The following is a 24,420-nucleotide window of genomic DNA, read 5'->3' on the forward strand; positions in this document are numbered from 1 at the left end:
CCCTGTCTGGAAAATTTGCAGTGCCGGCATCAAGGGTAGGCATGGTTGGGCATCTGCCGAGGATCCACACCACAGCAGGGGCCCACTGACAAGAGCCCCCTGGACTTGTTCCTTGTCTTCACCGTTGCAACCTGCTTGATCGCCTGTTTCTTGTTCTGGCCCAGACAGTGGTGGTGGTGGTAAAGAGGAGCAGCAGATACCACTGCCTGCTTGCTCACCGACTCTCTGCCTGTCAAGCAAGCAATGATGAGAGAGAGGATAAGGAGCAATAGCAGTTGGTCACAATGGCAGTGAGAAGGTGGACTCAGGGAGGGTGCCTTACCCATGGGTCCTCAAAAACCTGGAGCCAGCACTAGGTGTTGGATCTCCATCCACAGCACACCCCTTTTCAGCCCCTACGCCATTGGAACAGTGACGATGGCAGAGCAGTGACGCCACAACAAGGAGGCCTCCAGGGGCAGACCTCCCTCTCTGTCTCCAGATTGGGAGGTCCACAACATCTAATGACCCCTCAGCTACCCTCTGTGGGAACTTAGGATTGCTCCTTAAAGACCATTTGGGTATGGCCCAAATACTCATTACTACTTCTGTTTTCAGTAAAAAGGATAGTGCTGTGCATGACAGTGCTGAGGTGGATGGTGTGAGGCCTTGGAAATGGGGTTGAAGAGAAGCTGAAAGATCTCAATGTATTCAAGTGTGAGAGCAGAGTGAGAACCAATACAGCCAAGAATATTAAAGGATTTGGCACATGAAAGAGCAGGTCCACTAGCAATTATTTTTAATAAATCATTTTTCTGACCAGGGGTGGGAAGGAATACCTGAGGACTGGAGAACAATAAATATTGTGTCTATATTCAAGAAAATGAATTAAGACAGTGATGCTGGGTTTTTTTCCTCCAGAGAAGCTCTTGGGGGCCACACTCCGGTGGTTGGTGAGGCTGAAGGCAAATGAGGCGGAACTCAAAATATCAGCACATTTTAGCTTGAAGCTCTCACTGCCAGTAACTAAGCCTTAAAAGAAGCATTTCAACCTTTTAGAATGAAAACAAATTGCAACATCCGGCAAATCACCAAATGATATGGGGCAGGGCTGTCTGGGGAAGCCCGAGTGCTGGATGAGGATCCCAGGGGGCAAGATTTGGCCTGTGGGCCTGAAGTTCTGTACCGCTGAATTAAAAGATATGGATAACTATAGAGATGTAGCTTCTATTTAGTGGCAAGCAAAGACCTAGAAAAAATAAAGAATACTTAACATTATTCTAGGAGAAAATAGCATATTTGAATTTAAGGTGGCATGGCTTCCCTACGGATAGTTCACTTTTGATAATCCGATATTTTCTCCACAACAATTCTTCTAGCTGCAGGGCATTTATCTGGAGTACTGTGTCCAGTTCTGGGCACCACACTTTAAGAAGGATGCAGTCAAACTGGAGAGGGTTCAGAGGAGGGCAACAAAGATGATCAGGGGACTGGAAACAAAGCCCTATGAAGAGAGACTGAAAGAACTGGGCATGTTTAGCCTTGAGAAGAGAAGACTGAGGGGAGATAGGATAGCACTCTTCAAGTACTTGAAAGGTTGTCACAGAGAGGAAGGCCAGGATCTCTTCTTGATCATCCCAGGACACAGAATAATGGGCTCAAGTTAGAGGAAGCCAGATTCCGGCTGAACATCAGGAAAAACTTCCTGACTGTAAGAGCAATACGACAATGGAACCAATTACCTGGGGAGGTGGTGGGCTCTCCCACACTGAAGGCATTCAAGAGGAGGCTGGGCAGCCATCTGTCAGGGATGCTCTGACTTGAATTCCTGCATTGAGCGGTGGGTTGGACTCGATGGCCTTGTAGGCCCCTTCCAACCCTACTATTCTATGATTCTATGAAACTGCCGCCACAATCAGGAACATGATGTGGGGAGCTGTGCTCAAGGCTTCCTTGAGATAACTTTTGCTCATGCTTAGGAAATGATTTTGCCGTCTCCTGTGGCTTGGCACGGGCCCTTTTACACTGTTTGCTGTAAGCAATGCTATTCAGTGCACCTGATCTCTGCTTGTGGTGCATTTGCATGCTGAGTTGTATAAGGTCACTGTCAGCTCTAGATTTTGAAGGGCTTTTGGGCAAGACACTTTCAGGGGACCCCCTTCTTCAGTGTGAACCCGCCTTCTCCTTGCTGCCATTGTCACTACCTTATCTGCTCCTCCTCACCATTGCCTGCTTGCTTGCCAGGGGGCACTTGGCACCCTGAAAAGTTGTGAGCCTTGGCAGGTGCCCAGTCATGCCAACCCAGCCCTGACAGATCTGTGTGGGCTTGGTGCATGGATGGCCTTCCCTTTGGGCAGGGAAGATCTAATAGCTTTCTGATCCCCTACAACTATGCAATTCGATAATATTGTTATGACTATGCCAGTTCCCCTAAGAGAAGTTTCAGGGGTGCAGCAGTTACCCAGGTTTGATTTCCTTCAGAAGGAGATCACTGGAGGCTTACTGGGGTTTCATAATATTTTAGTTTGTTTACGGATATATAGGTAGAACATAGGTGGAGACATACAGCTTGAACACTCCAACATACAGCCAACGGCCACTTCTCCCACATCAGATCTCTAGAGACACAACCAGTGCAGCATCCCAAAATGCTGTTAGCTTAGTGGTAGAGCTAAATTATGAAGCTGGGTCAAAAACTAAGCAACTAGCAGCAACATTCTAAGTTCACACCTGTGCAAAAACTATGTTGGTTTTAAAGGGAAAGAACATGTACAGAGAGGTAGTGTGTGCAGGGAAAATAGATGTATCATGCAAACCACATCTCCCTGCTGTACCTCCCCTGTGGGTCAGCCGAAAAGCCAGTGCAGTCCAGCATCCTGCTTCCCACAGTGACCAGCCAGATAAAACTGGCATGCAGACACTCTGATCCTGGAGGTAGCATGTAGCATGTAGCCTGTCAGATGTGGATTGTCCTTCCCCCTTCACAATCAACATGACAATCAACAAGTTTCAGGCTGTCACTAATTTATTTTGCTAGGAACTGGCCTCTTTACAGATGCAGATGCAGGGAACACTCTCAGACTGCCTCAGGCCCCTAAACCACTAATCTGTGCTCCCTAATAGAGTTGCCAGCAGTTTTGGTGGGAACCTCTCACAGCCAGACTTGCTTCACAGTGATGCCCCTCCCTTAGGGTGGCTCCCTCCTACGATGGCTTCCAAGAGTGGCTATCCCTGCTGAGTGTCTGAGCCCTGCCCCTAGCTTTTCCTGCTTGGCTTTACGACAACGTGCCCTAGCATCTCTCAAGTCATGCCCCTCTTCTGCTGCCTCCTCGGAAACTTGAGTTCTAATGGTGGAGGGAGGAGGCAGCAACTCAGCCTGGCCCATCTGTTTGTCAAGGTCTTCAGAGGAATCTCTCCCAGCATCTTGGCTCACTAGGGAGGTTCCCTCCCCCAGCCTCTGATCTAACTGTTCCAACTCTGATTCAGAGTCGGAACTGTCAGAAACCTCAAGGCACTTGGACTCATCCCTGACATGGCCATCCTGACTAGTACCCATTGATAGCCTTATCTGCCATGAAGTTTTCTAATCCCTTTTTAAAGCCATCTAAGTTTCTGGTCATCACCACATTTGGTGGCAGTTCATTCCACAGTTTACCTGTGCTATGTGAAGTAGTTCCTTTCATTTTGTCCTGAATCTACTGGCATTTAGCTTCACTGGATTGGATAGCCTCGGCTTCTAGTATGAGAGAGGGAGAACTTCTCCCTATCCACCTTCTCCATGCTATGCATAATTTTAGAGACCTCTATGCTGTCCCATCCTGTTCCCCCCCCTTATTTGCCCCAAATGTTGAACTTTTTCTTATAGGGGAGTTGGTTCAGCCCCTGATTATGTTGCAGAGGGGTAGCAGTGTTCGTCCATTGCAGCAAAAGCAACAAATAATCTAGTAGATTAAATGTTCACCATCAAAATCATAGGAATGGGGAGACTTTTATTGGATCAACCTGTATGCAAGTCACAGATTAACACTTCATCAAGCAAAATGAGTATTCAGAACACAAAAAGACAGAGTTCATATTGGTTTTGGTCAACCGATTTCTGCACACTAGAAAATGGATTGGGACTGCGAATTAGATTTCCCCTTGGCTATGTTATGGCAGAGAAATTACTGGCTTTCAGATTACAGAAATGGGGAATGACTAGAGTAAAGCGATGTGATGTGATGGAGAAGCATTGTTTCACTAATATTTATTTATTACATTTATATCCCACCTTTCTGCCAAGGAGCTCAAAGCAGCATACATGACTCTCGCCCCGTTCCCTGACATCCCCTTTTATCCTCACAACAACCCTGTGAAGTAGGTTAGGCTGAGAGATAATGACCGGTCCAGCCTCATCCAGTAATGTTCATGGATGAGTAGGGATTTGAACCTGGGTCTCCTCCACCCTAGTCCAACATTCTAACCCAGGGGTGGGAAACCTTTGGCCCATGGACTGGATGGGATCTGCAGGGCCTCCTCACCCAACTCTCCTGCCAAGCTCCTCCATCTTCCCATGATTGCCCCTTCCCCTGTGCTGTTCAGCTGCTTTCTCATTGCTCAGCTGAGCAGGGCAGGGGGAAATGAAGCTCTGAGTATGGTAGGGGGTTTAAACTTCCCCTACTCGTGTGATCTCCCCCCTACACTGGTGAGCTGATAGGTCAGAAATAGCTGAGCTGTGGGGGAAAGCAGGGTATGCAGTACCCCATTAACCAGCTGAGCAGTGGGATTCCACAGGGGCAGTCCTCTTTCCATTCTCACACACAATCCCCCCAAACTGTTGGGGGGGATTTTTCCTGCCAATCGGCTGCTAATATTTCCTGCCAATCAGCTCAGCAGTGTGTGGGTGTGGGTGGGGAGATCATGGGAGGTTTAAAGCGCCCTTTCCCTGCTGATAGCTGAAAAACAGCTGAGTAGTGTGGAGAGGAAGGGAGAGGGAGGGAGAGGAAGAGTTACTTTGGCCCCATCCACTCACTACTGACTTAAGCCATACCCAGTGCTGGTATGCAGGCCCCAACCACTTTCCTGGAAGGGTCAGCCCTGGTGAGGTCTGTGGGAGGGTTGCTATACCATACCAACTCTCTAAAATGTCTAACTAAAGGCACAATCATATGCATATTGAGATGGATAAAAGTCCTGCAACTTCCAGCTTATAGCTCTAAGTTAAGAAACAAGCATGTTTATGTTAAAACACAGGCTTCGAATAGATGAAATGAAATAAAGGACACTTAAGGGTGCGATCCTACGCATGTTTAGACAGAAAAAGTCCTTCAATTCCCAGCATTCCCTAGCTAGTATGGCTGACTGGAGGGATGCTGGGGAATATAGGACTTTTTCCCCATCCAAACATGAATAGGATTGCACCCTAAAATGCCTTGAAAATGGAGCTGGAAAATCTCCCTGTCTGGCATGTTAGCAAGCACGCTCCATGCATTCCAAGAAGGACTTCCCCAACCAGTTCTCCCCACTTCTCAGGACAAACTGACAGGCAAAAAGCACATACAGTTGCAGGTTTAACCTGCAACATCCCATGTATATAGAGATGTCACCATCACTTCGCAAAGTTGTAATTCTGAGATTCCATTCTACTTACCATCTCCAAGCAGACTTCTGATTAAGTGAGCTAGTAGAAACAAAGGCTTATAGCACAAAATCATTTCCAGCATGCACCGGGGGAGCAGGTCCATATGTTTTTTTATTTCTATTTCTCTGTGTTTATTGTACTGGCAGGACTGGCACGTGCCACTCTCCTGCCTGAGACAGAGTGTGACTGCCTCCTGTGCCCCGCCACAGTGTCAGCAGGTGGTGTGGTGCCACAGAGAAGCCGCTCCAAATCTTGTGAGGCTTTGTGAAAGTCTCACAAGACTTCCTCTAGCCTGTGGCAAAGTCCCAGGAGGCTTGGAGGGCACCCACGTAAAGCTTCGCCCAGGTGGCCTGGCCTCAGCTCATGGGTGGCCCTGCTGCGTCTGGTCCGATGCTGCCGGTGGCCATGGAGGGCCTGGCCAGGCAGCTGCCACCACTGGCCCGCTTTTGTGCTGCAGCTGCTGCACTTCAAACAAAAGAGAAAGTGAGCCCCCAGAGGTGCCCCACAGCCTGGCGGAGCACCCAGACAACTGCAGGCACTCCAGCAGTGCAGCAGCGTGCCAGCCTGGCCCTGGAGAACCCAGCCAAGTGGCTGCCAGCGGTGGGGGCTGGAGTAGCAGCAGCTGGCAGAAAGCCTGTTCTGATGTGGCAGCCACATAGTGGCAGAGCTCAGACAGGCAGTGACAGGAGGTGTGCTTGTTTCACCTGCCTGAGACAAGAGGATCAGTGTGCCTTATGGCAGGACCAGTCCTACTGGGGACCTTCTTGGTTTGACATCAGAAGGGCATGTGGCAACTATTTAATCTTCCCCCTTCAGTCCGCAAAGCCTCCAAGTTCTGATCCCTGTAGTTATTAAAAATCACATCTGATATCCTGCTGGCGTTGCAGTCTGAGGAGTCTTATTCCACCATGATAAAATTCCTCTTGCTGTTCTGGTGGCATTGTAGAATCCATTATTATCCCAGCAATTTAGAGGCATGTTGCAGTACTTTGAGGAGCAGCTACCTAATTCCAATAGGAAACATGATGAGAACCAGTGTGGTCTGGTGCAGTGGTTAGAACATCAGTCTAGGACTGGGAAGACCAAGCTTAAAATTTCACTTAGCTATGAAGTTCACTTGGTGATCTTGGGCCAATCACTATCGCTCAACCTAACCCACCTCACGGGGTTGTTGTGAGGATAAAATAGGGAGGACTATATACGTTGCCTTCAGCTCCTTTGAAGAAGGATAGGATATAAAAACAAATATGTCATTCTTACACTATTTTTAGTTACAGCTTTTGGGAAGAATTAAAAAGGATTTTTTAAATCATCTCTTCTTTTCGTACCCTCAGAACAACCCTTTCTTTAGCCACCCTTTCATCCTTTAGGACAAATGTTATGGCCTAGAACTCCCACCATCCTTCACCATTGCTATGCTGGCTAGGGCTGATGGGAAGTTGTGGGACAAAAATCTGTTGTTTTGCCCATCCCTGCTTTAGGACAATGTTTGTTTTTAATATACACTCAAGAAAGTAAGTTGCTACATGGCCCCTGGAACACCCTCCTGGGGACCATAGGATTGCACACTTAAGCACAGAAGCAAAAGTTATAAAGTATGGTCATTTTTGACAAACAAGTCACTGCACCAGGTCAGATTCTTATCTGTGTTAGTAATTGTGCTAATCTTCCTTAAGTATGAGCTTTTAAGTCATCCCATAAACATTTCCCTCTAAAGAAACCCCCCACCCCATGACTATCAAACTATTTTCACTTGTACATTCCTCTTGTGTTGGCAGAAATTATGAACATGCTACAGTTTGGGGAAAGAGTATTCCTAGGTTTCTATCACCTCCACCCACCCAAATCTCTGCTTTATATTTTGCAGGCGGCTTATTGGGGGCGGGGGGGGGGAGTGACCATGTATAAAAATATTGCCTGAAAAAGTTTATCTTTAAAAAATCAAGCAAAAATAAACCTCCTGGCCCACAGAACAGCAGCACTAAACTGCACCCTCAGATATGCAGTGCTCAACTTGCAGCCTTTTGCACAGGGATAGGCATGGAGTTTTGAATACACTACCAAGCTGCCAGATGTGATTCCCCCCACCTTCCAGCAGGCTTTTTCATACCTACTACAATTGATCTATGTGTAAAAACCCATTTCTGCACATACAGATTGTGTTGTCTGTGTTGGAATTTAGTGTAGCAAACATTAAGAAGAATGTGGCTGGCTTATCAATCTGTTTTGCACCTTTTGTATTTGGCCTTTGCCAATTGATTTCATATATAGAACTTAAGAGGACAGAAAAGACTATTTTCTCCATTGAAAGGTTGCCTGTCTAGACATAGAAAATCAACCTTGCTGTAGATTTTTTTAAACACCAGGATAGCAGAGGCAATCACTTTCCCCCTCCACTTAGAACCATTCCATGATATGCTCTTGCAGTCTGCTTTTGTCCATCTCATTCCTTGTCACTTATCCTTCCAGTGCATTTCCAACTCAAGTCTTTTGAAATCTTGAGATACATCTTCAGGTGTCCTTGCTGAATCATTCGTCTCTTTGCCAGTTAGTTATGCAAAGGGTTAACCTTTCTCCAGAATGCTCTGGAATAACTCTGCAAGACCACAGTGAGGACGCTGCTTTGATGTAAACATGGACCTGATTCAGGGTGGGGTCTCCCATCTGCAGAAAATCCACATTTTAAGGCAAAAAGGCGGGGTAGGGGGAAATATGTGGACATAAATACACATGATGAGACTTATCAGAGGACATCAAGCACCCGACCATGTGCAAGGCATCATCCAGCATCTAATTTTTAAAGCCAGAATAAAAGCTACAGAAGGTAGTACCAATGCATATCTTTGTACCTTCGTTTAGTCCCAACCACCATCACAAAATTAGCGTAATTCTGAACAGGTTATACAGGACACCAGAAAGGAAAGAGTATGATTCTCAAATGCGGGGGTGGGGGTGAATTAGCACTAGCCTAAACATTATTTTTAAATATGCATTCTGCTCAGCAAAATACAGAAGCCTGCAGCATCCTATTTCAGAAAGATTGGAAGATGCTATTGAAGACAGGAGACAGCTAGAAAAATAGAACCCTCACATCTGCCACTATACAGCCTACACCCCCTCCTGTCCCCACACCCCCATCAAAGACTTAAAAAACAATGTGGGGGTTTAAATACCAGTGATGTTGTTAAACAGAGAAGTCAGAATTCCCACCTGCAACATTGCTGAGATAACTGCAATAAGTGAGCAAAAACTGCCTCCCTGCGTGGCTGTCCTCCACAGGCTGCTGGCTGCGGTGTGGCTGGAGACTCTAGAGCATGTAGATGATATAGGATAAGACAACCAAGCCTATAATGGCGAAGAACATGAGAATGAAAATGTCCAACATGGTGGTGGAGGGGGGAAATGAGGATAGCGGCTGTGGTGCCTGGAATCGGAGGCTAGGAGGGAGAGACAGAAAGATGGTGCAGGGAGAGAGGGAGGGAAAGGAGGAGGGATTTACAGGCAAGGTGGATGCAGTGATGCGTGCACGCACAGCAGCATCTTAATAGGACAGAAAGATGATTCCAGATGAAACAGAACTGCCCTTTTCTTCAGGGGTGACAGCTGGAGAGAGGGAGGGGGGAGGCAGGAACGAGGGGAATGTGTTTTCAGCAAAGCAGCTAAGGTTCCTACTTTTGATTTGTAGCTGAAAGCAAGAATTCACTGGTGCCTGTTTAGTGCCGATTTCTTAAGATCTGGGATCTGACGAAAAGGCCAGCCACAATCCAGAGAAAAACAAACACAATTAAGCCCTACTGAAATCAAATGACTGCATACATGTGTGAACATCCTTGAGTTTGTTGCTCTCCCTTCTCTGGTGTGGCGCATCAGAATTTGCTACAGAGAGACAGGATACTGGATGGCATAGGGCACAACACCCCAGTGGAAGATCTTGGCAAGATTCTGGGGACAGGATCACATTTGGCACAGAAAGGGAGGATCTCCCAGGTCAGACTGATTGTGACTCTGGTTTTAATTTCCTTGCCTTCCACATACAGCTTGGATCCGCGGGAGCTATTTGCTCGTTGAGTGCCTTTGCTGCATTTATGGTGCACACGTGTTTGGGTTGCAGATTGATCAGTGGAGATCCACGGCTCTGCTGTATGGAAGGGTGTGGCTTTTGGTCCCATTCTGATTATGTTATACTTATGTTTGATAGTACACATGCAAAATATGTTATTAAGCAAATGATCCAGGGTATTGATGAACAGATCAGGGATGGGCAACTTGTGGCCCTCCAGATGTTTTGGCCTGTAACTCCCATCATCCCTCATCCTTGGCTATGCTGGCTAGGGCTGATGGGAGTTGTAGGCCAAAACATCTGGAGGGTAACAAGTTGCCCACCCGATGTAAGCAATGGGAGGGACTAGAACCTCGATCTCTCTCTTATGGTCATATGTTGTTATAGAAGAGCCTTCTTCTTGGCTAGATGTTATGCCATCTATGGTAATGGAAGGTCACTTTCAAAGAATTCCATTCATCTAAAGACTCTGTCCTTTGATTTGGGTAAAACAGAATCTTGCAGTGATGCTTTTTTCACTGTGATTTTTATAAGGGAGCGAGCGCTTGCTGTCTCCCTTAATAAGGACACTTCCTGGCAATTCAGATGAATTGCTGCTTTCTTTCTGTCTTGATAAAGTCAACACCAATGTTACTTTGTCTGTATGAGGCCTGAATTGTACTACAGTGCTCCGGTTCCAGGAGAGCTGGAGCCCTAAACAAGAGCGCTCCTTTTGAGCCAGGGTACACTGCAACATTTGGTTGTAGGTTCTATGTGTGACCCTTAAAATGTCAAATACAATAAATACTGTAATGCACTTTGTAGATTTAAAATGCTATATAACAGTAATAATAGTCAAGAACCAGAGTTTTGGTTACAATAGCTTTCCCAAATTGGGTGTCCTCCATGTGTTGGACTACAACTCCCAACATCCACAACCAGTGCGATCAATGGGAGTTATAGTCCAACATATCTGGTGGGCACCCAGTTGGGGAAGGCTAGACTAAAACTCCCATTGATCATGCTGGCTAAGGAAGGGATTGGGGAAAGGCTTTATCAACATTATAGTATTTAATCAAAAAGTTGGTTAAAATCAAGATACAGCAAAAACACCAATAGACAGAAGCAGTGTCAATCAAGTATGAAACTGAACTGTACAGCAGGGAATTAAGTTTGCACCGGAGACAGACAACATGCTTAATTTACAATCTATCAAAATTGTCCAATCAATCTCTTGCCTTGCAAGAGAAGCCAGTTAAATCCAGGATTGCCTTAGTTTTTTAGATTTGGGGGTGGGGGGATCAAGGCGGAGATGAGGGGAAGGTAGTGGGATTACTTGACCTGCACCATCCTGCAAATGCTCTTTTTTAAACATAAGAAGGACTACACAGTCCACCCATTCCCAGTGAAATATTGTTGCTAATTAAATCAAGGATTGGGATGAAAGGGGCAGTGAAAATCAGAGAAGGAACATTCCAACTATGTTAAGGTTATCTTGACCACATGAAAAATGTGCTGTTCGGAAGTTTAAACCTCTTGTCTCCCCTTGAAACCTCTTCTGCCCCCTCCCCCCAATCATTTATTTGCTAATGGATGTATTAGCATAAATTCATGCTGATCTAATATTAAAGAGGCAAACAGTAAAAACGACAAGTCACTGCCACATGCAAATACCCATCTTGCCACCTGATATTAAACTATAGAGAAGCAGATTGTGTATCATACAAGAGTAGCCACAAATAGTTACTTGGGTTTCCTTTCGTAGCGCACCTTTGTAACAAGGGTAGATGAATCCTCTTTGCTGTATCGTTCCTTTTAGTGTTCTAAAAGCTTCCGAACAGCACATTTTTCATGTGGTCAAGGTAACCCACTCCTCCAAAAACACCCTGTACAAGTCAGAGGCATTACACAAACAAGGAATTTCATCGTGGACTATCAAGAGTGTCCCTCATTTGAGACATAATGCCCAATCATGGCTTAGCCATTGTGAATGGCCTTCCCCTTACATGCTCCAATTTCCTTCAGCATTTCCTTGTTTGGACAAACCGTAATTTACCTCTAGTTCATAATTGGAAACCATAATCTTAACTGGGTTTCAAGTTCTGTTTTGGAGACAAGCCATGGTTTGTCCAAAATAGGAAGAACAGAAGGGAATCAGAGTACACAAGAGACAAATGTGTGCAAGCCTGAAGCCCTTCACGGACTGCTAAATCACGGCCTAGTCATTACATTTGAACTGGACTACTCTCTCTTTACGGTCAAGTCCACCCAACTCCATATTGTTTACATGACCACTTGCCCCAGGATTAGAAACCAAACCTGTAATTTGCCAAGGTTATCTTCCTTACAATTCACCTACATGAAATCCAGCTATATTGCAGGAGGTGGTATGCCTCCAAAATTTATTGTTCTGAGATAGCAACCCTTTCCCCCTCTCCTCTGAGTTGACATGCTAAAAAATGAATAATAGGGAGTTTCATGTTTATACTTCCACTTCTATTACAGAGGAAAAATAAAACTATTAATGAAGACAAAAATCAGTCAGTAGGTAAAAATTATACTTTTATTCTCAAATTGGTGTAAACCAGAAGAGTCCCGGTGTTACATTTGATTCTATGGTGCCATTGAAAAAGGCCAAATGACTTTTGGAGAGGGCGTGCAAGCCCATAAAGAAGAAATACACAAAGACAACAAATGAAAACCCCCAAATATACTCCAAACCCCCCAAAATCATTCTAATATCAGAAACTGAATTCTAGCTTGAAAAGCTAAGATGTAGAGGAGACTTGACATGAATGAAATGGCTACACGGATGCAATTTAGCTGTTTTTCTTTTTTTACATTTTATTTAAATACGGGTTTAGGTGCTTTTCAGCTATTGGAAAAAATCAAAGGCAAAAGTGCATAAGTCAAAGAAGGCAGAAAAAAATAAATCAAGCAGTGAGAAACCGTTTCTCCCAGGGCAGGGGTGAAAAAGCTAGGACAGATTTTTTTTTAAATGAGCATTTTATTTGGTCCTCTAAAAATATTTATTCACATTATGTTATTTTGTATCTTCCTCACAAAAAGCTGTTCTCTCAAGGATTGTCTAGACATGATTTTGCCTCATTCTCATCAGTTAGAAAAACAGCTATTATTAAGCTTGTGCTTCTGTCTGAGCACCAAGAAGAACGTGACCTCTCCTCACCCGTTAGTCACTCTTGTTGGCACGATCTGAAAGTTCACCTCAAGGTTAGGTGGTCCCTAGACACCTATATCCCTCTAAAAATGGTGTTGTTAAAAAAAAAGCTGCCACCATTCTCAGTGGCCTTTCTATTTCAACAAATGGATCTCTCTGGGGTACAGATATGGTGAAGAGGAGCCTGAAACACTCCTCCCTTCAACACCTTTTTCACTAGTGCAAGTGTCCAAGAGAAAAGTAGAAGCTAGGACTTTATGAAAAAAAAATATAAAATGCATGTGCTTCAACTACCTTAGTAGATGATTTGGGCACTATTTCTGCCGCTGATTTCAGGGGTGTGCAGGAACTTCTTAAGTTTAAGCTGAGGCAGGGACCCCACAAGGGATGTCTAAAACTCCTGTGAGATTAAGCTAGAAGACACTAGCATACTGCACTCAACCAGGTACAAAGAAATGCAAGACTTACTGCAGGAGTGGCAAAATGAAGTATCCCTTTCCTTTCAACTTGAGGGATCTAAACACTGAGGGAGAAAGTTCTCCTTAACTCTTGCTTAACGTAAGCCTATTTTGCACCTCTTGTAAAGAGACTAAGTGGGTGCTTATTAATCTTATCTAGGTTTATTCTTTCTCTGCACCTCAAAAGTACACAGAAAAGTGGAAATAATGTGGGGAGAAAGCTATCCCCCGATAAGCTACACTGAAGGAGGAAAAGTGGGGGTGGGATCAAGAGTACATACATGCAAGCACTGCTGGCATAACACAGAATTTGTGAAGGTGATGAGTTTTTTTAACTTGGTCCTTATGTATCCCCAGTACTGAAGTAACAACGAAAGTAGGAAGGAATTCAGTGGACCCAAGTACCTCTCCATGAATGTGCCTTTGAGGGGCATTTTAAAAAAGCAAAATGTTTACGAAGTCTACCTCCAGAGGTCCACTCACCAACTGTTTCAGTTGTCCTGATTAGGACAGAGACCACCGCCAAATAAAGTGGCTTAGAGCTACTTCTCATGTTACATTTAAAGACACTAGATATTTCCCAGAGATCACTTCTGTTTGGAGAGATTTGCAGTTACATCACATCTAAATGAATGACATCAGCTCTCTGACCCATTTCTAAGGGTTTGTTTTGTTTGCAGAGGAGCTGGTTGCGTGTTACTCCAACAGGACTTGCCCTTCTTTGCCAACACAGAAGTGAGTTCGGGGTGTCATTGCAGATCTTTAAAAGCAGTGGGAGAAGAAGCAATCAATATGCAGCAAATGAATGGTGACTGAAGAATCTCACTCCTACTTAGGAGGAATCTGTCCTGCCTTTGTTCTTCCATTACACCATCCCGGCTCCATACATTTCCAGTTATATAGTAGTTCCCTGCTATTTTGTCAGCAAAATACTTCACGGAATTTGCTTTTGGTCCATGATACTATCCCAAGCCAGCAACTGCCAGCTTGATACCAGAGAAAAGGGAGGAGGTATGTTTCTAGTGCAAGGAATTTGTTCCCCTAACCCCTTCACCCAACTGCCAGGCTGGTTGGGGGGCAGTGGAGAGGAGAAAAGATTGTAAACATTGCTTGGCTCAAAAGGTACAAGATAGGGAGATGAAGCTTTCGACCAGTCTGCCTTAGGATTGGCAGGGACTTGGGTTCAGGAGAAAAAAGGCTCTAGACAAGGATCTGCCTTCAGTGGAGCCCTATAAACGCTCCCAATGAAAAGAACAACTGGTCCCAAAGATTGCACCTCCACAGCAAGTGTGATTCCTCTTGACTAGGGCTGTTATACTGAAGGTTATTCAGGGAAGTGCCCGGTTATTTGCACACATTAGATGCTAACAAAAAGGAAGGTGGCGGGGGGTGGGGACAGTGACACTGACACCAGAGATTTTGGAGAAGGGGCTATTTGCAGGCATTAGCTAGGGGAGTCTTGCATAGGCTGGTTCAGAAGTTCACTCTGAAGCTACTTTTGGGGTGGTGGGGAGGGCAGCAGGAATGGTCAGAAGCATTTGGAATATGCTGTTCCTCCTCCCTCTCTCAAGCCAGGAGATAGCACCGAAATTGAGCTGCACAGACTAATACTCCTTAGCTGCAACATCTTGGGCAGCCAGTTGCTTATCCCCAGGAATACAGGGTACATGTTCTCTTCATGCCCCACATCACGCTTAAGTAGATGTCCACTCTTGTTGAGCCAGGGCATCCAAGAGCCAATTCTTAGGTTTCCTGGCTAGAATCATCATTATCCCTTCTAAACCCTCCTTCTGTACCTGGACACCAGCAACTATTTCAGCTTTCATCTCCCTTGCAGACATTACGGATATGCTGGTTCTTTCGATTCCACCAAAGGCTCTCCTGCTTGTAACAAATGATTTGATTTCTTTCTGATATTTAAAGTTTATAGAAAGGAAGTCTTAACAGAATATAAGTGAGCAACGATCGACATGCAAACAGAGGCCTTGGATAAATTTTTCAATGGAAATGGATCAGAGACTCTCCCAAGTTACCCAAAGCTCCACACTCCCCAAAAGCAAGCAAGGCAATGGTTTCTGTCCCTGTGCCTCCCTACACTATTTCCTGGTCCCATGTAGCAGTGTGGTTAAGTTGGCCTCACTTCATTCAGGATCCCAATCAGCCCTCCAAATGGCAGAGCCCTGGGAAGGGAGAAGGGCACAGTGCTATGTTCCATGAAAGCTGAGGGAGAGGATGGAAGGACAGCTGGTCTTTGAGAAAAGTCTCACATGATAGTAAAAAAAAAAAAGACACCCGCCCCGAGTTCAAACGCCTCCAAAACAAGGCTATGTTGGCAGAAGAATAAAAGATGGTCATGTCAGAGGTTCATAACAAAAGAATTGATGTGTGACGAGAGACAGCAGAGAAGGGATAATGGAACAAGAAGCAGACGAGAGCCCTCCCCCGCTTGCTTTCAGGGTGGCACCGGAGTGGAACTCATATAGCCTCCACATAGTTGGCTGGAAGCATGCCCGTGTCGCCGGTCCGCTCAACAGTGCCATACATCCAGCCGTCATCAATCTGCTGCACATTGATGATGGTGTCACCATCTTGAAAGGAGACCTCATCCTCATCGGCTGCGTTGTAATCATAGACTGCACGGAACCGCTTCTGGGGTGGGCGGGGGAGAAGAGAGTAAGGATGGGTTAGTGCTCAGGAATGTTGGGGATTCCAAAGAAGGGGTGGGGGGAGTAAACTTTACACTAATGCTTGTGAAATTTTGTTTAGCTGCTCCAATTTAGAGGGCTTCAGGAAAGTGCAGCCTGTATGGTATTGTAAGGCTTACAACAAAGGTGAGCAACCTCCATTCCATGGGCCAGATGTGGCCCACAAGGCCTCCTCAGACAACCCACCAGGCTCTCCTGCAAGGACCTCCCCTATCCATGACCCCTCCCAATGACTCCCTTCCACTGTGCTGCTCAGCTGTTAGCTGAATGGGGCAGGTGGGAAATTGCAGGGATGTTTCAGTTTAAACCTCCTCTCTCCCTGCTCAGCTGATTGAGAAAACAGCTGAAGAGTAAGGAAAAGTGGGCACTGGAGTCCTGTCACTCTGCTGAGCAGTGGGACTGTGCAGCACCCTTCCCCCCACTGCTCAGCTATTTTCCAATTATCTATTGTGCAGTGTGGGGCGTGAGGGAGATCATGGAGAAGGAGTAAGTTTCCATACAGCAACCTTACATGGATATATTTTTAAAAATATCTTCCCTGCTTTTCAGTGCCCAATCAGTATTTCTAGGATGGCTTACAAAAGAGCAAAAAAGCACAAGTATTAGAAAAACCAGAGAAGACAGTATAGCACAGGTAAGTTCATCTCTCCAAAAAGATGTTTCTGATTACGGAGTAAGGAGTCCATTTGTCCCTTTACTTATATAAGATAGGTAAGAGAACATATTTCTATACATTGTTCTTGCTTCACTAAACTTTTAACAAGCCTGCCAGGATGAGTCAAATTCGCTGTCAGCGCCATTCGCCAAATTCTACTGTACTAGCCTAGGATGAAATACCCTAGTCGAGATTCAGTCTTTGGCAATCACAAATTTATAACATGCATTAAATTCTTTATTTGATTTTTACAAATCTCATTGTACTAAGTCAGCATTAACTCCCTTATGAGAAAGTCATGCTGTTAATTGTACTCCAAGTGCTATTTGTTTGCTGTTTAATTTTTAAAAACAACACAGCCTAAGAAGCTAATTACAACACAGCCTCTAAGTAAAACAGAAGAGAAGGCCAAGAGCCATCTGCTCCATGGGCATGATTTATGTAATCCCATGTCCTGTGGGTTGATCTGGGGTGTGTGATAGTATCTGACCAAGGGAGCCTACCTACAGGTATGGGGTTGGACTTGAGCACCTTATGGTCCTTTCCAGCTACATCATACTAAGGACACTAACATGGCCAATGGTTGAGTGGCTGACAGTAACTTGGTTTGCATGACACAGTGAGGCTCATGTGGGTTATTTAACTTGTGATGAGTTGCAGTGCCTGCAGGTGCCACTTTGCATATCCAACCCCCACTCAGGGGCTGTCGTGTCATGCAAACCTGGTGACCATGGTTTATGTGAGGATTAAGCAATCCTCACATAACCCATGGTTTGTTCTAGGGTTAGATGAGGATTGTTTAACCCTCACATAACCAACATTTGCTGGGTTTGCACAATACAACAACTCCTGGGAGGGGTTGGGGGTTGGATATGCAAAGTGATAGCTACACTGTGGGTTAAATAACATATGGTGGGCTGTTGTGCTGGGCGAACTGGCCCACTGAGAGGTAGTGATGGGCTCACATTGACGTTCAAATACCAGCATAGTCATAGACTTAATGGGTAGCTTACAGCAGTATATCACCATCTCTTGGCCTGCATTCTACATAGTTTCCTCCATACCAAGACCTATAAAGCACTTTGTTCACATTCAATAATTGATGCAAATTGGTCCAATTTGAATATATTTGCTTAATATGCATGCTTTACAACAGGATTGCCTGATTTGTTCTTTAGGTTGGGGGCTTTACTCAGAAGCATTATTTTTTCTCGACCTCCACCCCAAGCTTAGACAGAGAATGGGTTACAGTGTAATTGTTACTTTCAGAATGAAAATCTAAACCTTTTGCATGCTGGCATAAGGAAAGCTACTAACAACATACACATCAATGCAAGGAAGTAGAATCTGTAATAGGCAAGGTTTTATTAACATTGCAGTTTCATTCCCACCACCTCAATAGCTAACTCATGACCAGCTGCCCGGCTCCCTTCCTAGGCCAGACTTACCCCTCCTCCAGATGGGGCATTACGTTGTATTGAGACAGGTGCTGCTGGTTCCTTGTAGTAGGACTGAGAGGCTGGCTGTTGTGGTGGCTGGTGGTGGTAAACTGGGGGAGACATAAACATTTCTGTTAACAATTTCATCAATCTGATCGAGATGGCAGAACCTGCCCCAGAACCTTAGGAGACAAACTGAATTCCTGTAGAAGGTATGTGCAATGAACAAATGTCAGAGGAGGAAAAACTTATAGGCTCGCTTATAGGCCACAAAACCTGGAACAGCCCAAAAGCTCCTTTTTTCTCCCTCCCATTCTCCAACTAAGTTTCTGCCATTCTACACTAATCCCTTTAAAAAATTCCAACTTACAAAATACCTCTGCAGCTGTGGCATACAATCATAAACATGCCCCTCTGCATGATCTATTCCAGCTGGAGATTTTATAGCCCTCCCTATCTCAAGGGCTCAAAGTGACCAACTGCAATTGAGACAAAGCCTTTTATTGAGACAAAGGCGTTTTCTTGAATAGCACACAAATCAAAGACAGACAATATGCTTGGTAGTAGTGATGGTAGAGTGAACCAGAGGGAAGGCAGAACTTGATCAGTTATAGCAGACCCCCACCCCCACGACCAGTTCCTTCTTTCTGCCTTTCAGTTCCTTGAACATCATCCACCAACCATCTGGTTCACTTTTTCCTTTAGAAAGGTTCAGCATTTACTTTTACCTCAGGTTCACCTCAGACCACAAAAGAACCAGGGTGAATGAATGTGTGCCTAAGAATTGAACACCTCCAACTGTTGGCCACCTATTACTGTGTAGGTTCCTTGCTCAAACCAGAGCCCCATGAAAGAGGTGAGAGTTCTACCATGGTTCCCACTTTGCTTCAAGCCTCAAATGAGCAACAGGCAACAAGATCCTGCTAGGGACTTTCCCACCAACCTGACTTCTTCGGGGGGGGGGGGGATGGGAAAAAAGCTAACTTGGGGGGAAAGGATTAGGAAGAGCTGACTCCTGCACTACTAAATATCCAACAAAATAGGGCTTTTCCAGCTAAGGTGGAGGAAGGCTGAGCTGTTTGGATTCTTCACTTAAAGAACTTTCTGCACTTTGTCTAAAAGTGACTGCAGCTTGGTACTTCCTTGTTCAGAATTAATTGCTTTTGTACAAGGCCCCCTTTCTTGAAACTTGGAACTCTGCTGCAGGATGCGCATATGATTCAGAGCAGCTGTCATGCTCCAGAAGACATGCAACTTGCTTTTGGCTCAAAAAACTACCAAACCAGGTAAGATCTAACAAACATGGAAGAACTAACACATTCGTAACTGGAGTGGTGAACCTGTGCCCCTCTCCCAACAGAATCCATTTCCATCTCTCAGCCCTCAGTTACTCTGAGCCTACTGTCAGCTACTTTGTCCACATGTGGCTAGGGATGCAACTCACAGATGCATAGTAGACTACTTGGATAAACTGTGGTTTGATAGATGCAGTGTGGCACAACCCAGGTTATTCTCCCTTCCTCTCTCTCCAGCGGTATACCTTCCATGTTGCTCTACTTTTGTCAGGCTCCCCCTCTCATCTTCTTAACTGCTGTGGAAGTTCTTGCTCAGCACATGCAGCTCATGACTATTCTAACAGGGCCTTGCTTCAGCACTGACTTAGAGACGCACAATGAACAGAGCCAGACCTCCACGTTTGGGTGGTGGTTGCTGTATCCCATAAAACAACCCCCAATATTAATGTGGTTAAAGCAGGCTGGGTTGCTGGTATCCCCCCACCCCCCGCGCTGTTCTTTCTATCACAGCTCATTACCAGGGGTACTTGGCTGAACATGATGAGGTTGCTGGTGTGGTGGTGGCTGCTGCTCCACTGTCCTCCTGTAGTTGGCACCCTCCTGGGAGTTGCGGCGTTCCAGCTCCCCTCCTTCCCCACCAGGTGTGCCCATTCTGCTCTTCTCAAACTCTTCATGGTATTTTATCTATAAAGGAAGGAGTTAGTATTAGAGAAGCTCCAAGCATGAACACGCACAGTTCAGAGTCAAGTGGAAAGCCCTTCAACTTGTTGACAGTTTATACTCAGTAGGAGATTCTCTGACCAATCTACAGAGTCATTATGTCATGCTCCCCCATCTCTCCTGCCCATACGCTTCTCTCTACTGCTCCAAATGAAACTAATGGTTGCCACTGGTGTGCCAGCAGCCATTGGAAGTTGCATGTGAATACACAGATAATCCCAAGGGTGGAGGCTCAATAATATAGGCCTTGTCCTATAATCTCAACACTGGTTCTCTCTTTGCAACACCCCCCTTCAACCTTCCCTCATCTGAGAAGTTACTGTGTACGAACCAGAAGGTGGCAGTGGAGAGTTAGCACTGTGGATTGTCAACTCCCCTTCTCCTGTTGGTGGAGGGAAGCACAACCAGAAGAATGGCCTGGCACAACTCAGCAAAATGCCAGCCAGATCCTCCCCCTTCAGATATCTGAGCTGCCCTTTTCTATGCAGTAGACAGAACATAAACGGCTTCATCCAGATCTTGTATTTGTTCACTGCACGTCAAACAAACTCTACCATCAGGAATACCAAATTATTGGGCTGCCAGTTATTTGATCCAGCTTCTCAGCTGTACTTGATGTAAAGACTATTAGCATCTGCCACCTGAAGGTGCAGGGCTGCTGTCAGCACCTGCGATCCTCAGGCAGCTGCCAGGGCTCCAGCTCCCTGACAGAGCCCACTGCTGATGCCTGGCCTGGGTCTGCGGGAGATCCAAATGGTGGCTAGCCAACTGTTTAGAGCACTACTACCACCCACCACCAGGTAAGCCTGCCAGGGCCTGCTTACAAAGGAGGATAGTTTGTCCATGTCCTTGTCAGACCTGAAGCCATTCCTATGAAGTTATTATCCACCCACACTAACTGAGGTACTGTAAAAAAAACAAAAAAAAGGTCAATAACTGAGGTCAGTTCCTAATGTTTAAAATGAGATGTTGGGCCCTAAGCCTGTGTTCTGAAGTTGCATTCTCTACCTTGGAAGCTGCTACCCCCTCCAGATGGAGAAAGTCTGGTTGTGAGTACCCTGTAACAAGGGAATGGCTCTCTGTGCATGCTTAAAGATATGCATGTTATGAAGCTTCAAAGGACCATCCTCTGGCATTGTTAGTAGGAGCTGAGGCTGAACCGTGGTGACGCCAAGCTGAAAGTGAAGCCTGGACGAGAAAAAAAATATGACTTGGGGACTGGGTGGACTACAGACAATGGGGATTTTAAGGAACTGAATGGAGAAGATTTAACTCACCTTGGTGACTAAAAGCCCCTGCCAGACCCTTCCTCCAGTCTCAGTATCTTTAGCAGGTACAGCTTTCTACTGCTTTTGGGTATGATGAGAACTAGAAACCACTCTGGAGTCTAATGAATGTACTTAATGTATTGGAAGCCAGATTCCAACATGAGCATGGAAGCAAGCTCATAGCCATTAACCTTTAGAAAAAGGGACAGAATGTTGCACGGACAATAAAAGTTACCCTCTATCTCTAATTGTGTTCAGTCACATCAACGTCTGGCTGTCAATTCCCCATATGTTCAAGGAAAAAATATAGTCACCTGTGGTCACAACTCTGCCTAACAGCTCCAAAAACACTTCCATGATTACAAGCTGTACCATATGTCATCCTTCCTCATTTCTTGAAGTGACAGGGTGAAAAGAGGTGGGGAAAAGGGCACATTTTGTGCATGATGAGTTCAATAGAGAGAGCATCCTCTGCCTTGAGTAGGATTCAGAACTTCAACCCATCATGTTGCCTTTTGGACAAACTTTATCCTCATCACCTCTTCCTCTCAAGTTTCTCCACCAGTGAAATGGGGATAATGACCAAACTTCACAATCACCTTGTGAATTGGTAGGCACAAGGACTATAAACAGGGCAGTGGTAGAAAAGAATCCAAATTCTGCTCTAAGAAAAAACAAATTCTACAAGCTGAATAGATGAAACCAAGCAATGTGCACCTATGCAAGGAATAAAGGTCCATTTCCTGACCACAGCAAATCTCACTAATTTTCTCAGACAGACACCTCCTTATCACAGAGGTACCAAAAAGGCACTGCTCACATGTTTAAGCTTATATCTGCTATACAGCAATATACGCAGTCCTACTTATTATTTATTTTATTTAGCAGTGACCTATCTCTACCTTTTAAAAAACCACATATGACAAAAAAGAAAAACCCTTCCAAGGTATCTGTCTCTCAAAGGACACACAGATATAAATCTGGAATCTACATCAAGACAGACTCCTAAGCGTGGCTCAGTTATGCCACAGATTTCTCCAGGATGTTTGGGCCAAACTGGGTTGTGCTGTAAGCATCAGACAAACCCTTTCCCAAGGTACACATCCAACTGCAGCCCTGGGAGGTCTGCAGCCAAGAGGGGACTGGACTGCACCTGTAACTGACGAGGAAAAAAGCAAAACAAAGAGGCAATTACCCGATTTAAAAGCTCAAAGTGTGTCTGGCAAACGAGACTATGGTGCTGAGGGCCTGGGAAGGGAATCCCTGTGGGATTAAATTTATCCTGCAGGGCTCCCCCAGAATTAACTCCCAGAGTGCCAGCTCACACCAGATGGCCAAAGCAAATTCTTGAGGGCAGATTATTCAACAGGCTTGAAGTAAACTATTTTGCAGCCAGGATTATACTAGCTCATATTATACTATACCTCTGTCACTTGTGTTTTTTTTCTTCAAACCTCTCCATCTTTACATGATATAAACTCCTTGTAGGGAGGAACCCACTCTCATCGGTTTAGTCAAACAGTGCAGTCATATAAATACTCAAGTCAGTTACCTGGTTCACACATAATGGCGGCAAATTGTGGGTTAATTAACCGATGATTTGCCATGGTGCATGCTGGGTGTATGCCACTGCCATTTTGAATATGTAATCTCTCAATGGGCTGATTGGAAGTTGCTCTGTGACGGACGAAAGTGGACACTATGCTTTAATCGTGGACACTATGCTTTAAAAGTGGACACTATGCTTTAATTGTTTAATTTAACAATTAGTTGTTAGGTTAACTGTGGGTTGTTTAACCCACAATTAACCCATAGTGTCTGGGTTTGGACCTCATGGAGCAACCTCCAATTGGAGGTTCAAAATGGTGCCAGGCACACACCGTGGCACGCACCCTTATGTGCAAATGGAGCCAGTGTGTTCTTGTGGGGAAAAATGCGCCCAAACTGGCAGAGGGGGAACATGGGCTCAAATCTCATCTTAAAAGGATTATGTGATGACCCTCAGCAAGCCACATGCTCTATCAAGCCTTCTCAACTTTATAAAACAGAAATAAAATGTGTAGTAGGAAAAATGAGAAATCATGGTAAGTAGATCTAAAATAACCCTTGCATAACCCATGCTCACCAGGTTCACATGACAATACAACCCCCAAGGGTGGTTGCATATTAAATGGTGGCCACGCACACTCTGCATATGCTCCAGCCTCATAATCTAAGGTGGGCTGTCGTGTGAACAGCTCCTATATTTTGTTGTTTTCCTACATGAGGAAATTGTGAAAGAGGAAATCAAGCTGGTCTCCTCCTCCCATTGGGCTGTCAGGCTGGCTGTCCCATTCTATCACAACTTCCAGCAAGAACAGGTGCTGGGAAGGCTGGGCCCATGTCCTTCCAACCCAGATACGTCAGGAAGGATCTAGCAGCTGGTTCAAATCCCTCAGTGTCTGAGATGCTGAAGCCCTCTGTGTACAGCTGGAGATGGAATAGAGGTCAAGGGGAAAACAGCCGAAGACAACAGTAGACAGTTTCTTAGAAGTGGGAGGGAGAACTGTGCATGCATTTGGCTACATTTTCCAGATATAAGACATACAGCAGGGTTAAGCCAGAACTGCTCAGTTGGCTCACAAGAGAACTGGGATTCCTGGCTCCCTGTGGTCTGATCTTCCAGATACATAAATTAATTACCATACACTGTTGTGGCACAAACACAAGATGTTAAGTTCAAACCCACATGGTCTGTGCTTTTCTAAGAAGCAGGTTAAATTCTGCTAACATTTTCATTTTGCAAACCACTCGTACCATGGAGTGAGGGGGAAAGGATCTCTGAAGGGACTCTGATCTGATCCTGAGTCTTCTTGATTCGCTGTAATTGGTAAAAAATCTTCCAAGCTATGCTGTTGTTTTAAAAAGCTGGTTATGCAGACTAAGGTAAGGTTCACCTCTTTCATTTATAAAAGCTTCTAACTGTCATGGCAAAAAAAAAAGACTTTCCCCCCCTAAATAATGCATAGGTAAATGCAAATAACGAAGGTCTGGGAGACATCACAGCCATTCAGGGAGTAGTACC

General features: G+C 45.1%; 1 protein-coding gene across 1 annotated transcript in view; it reads right to left on the reverse strand.

Moving 5' to 3' along the window:
- Positions 1-12,187: 12,187 nt before the first annotated feature.
- LASP1 (LIM and SH3 protein 1) overlaps positions 12,188-24,420 on the reverse strand; it is a 61,749-nt gene continuing 49,516 nt past the window's right edge. Inside the window, exons 5-7 of the mRNA XM_084804943.1 lie at positions 19,887-20,052; positions 18,083-18,183; positions 12,188-15,923 (exon numbers count right to left, since the gene is read on the reverse strand). Of these exons, the coding sequence (XP_084661069.1) occupies positions 15,750-15,923; positions 18,083-18,183; positions 19,887-20,052 (441 nt within the window). The 3' untranslated portion in view covers positions 12,188-15,749. The remainder of the gene's footprint in view (positions 15,924-18,082; positions 18,184-19,886; positions 20,053-24,420) is intronic.

Source organism: Heloderma suspectum, chromosome 6 (genome assembly GCF_057233095.1).
Source record: "Heloderma suspectum isolate Gila_16-S chromosome 6, 16-S_ref, whole genome shotgun sequence".
In the NCBI taxonomy this organism is placed as follows: domain Eukaryota; kingdom Metazoa; phylum Chordata; class Lepidosauria; order Squamata; family Helodermatidae; genus Heloderma; species Heloderma suspectum.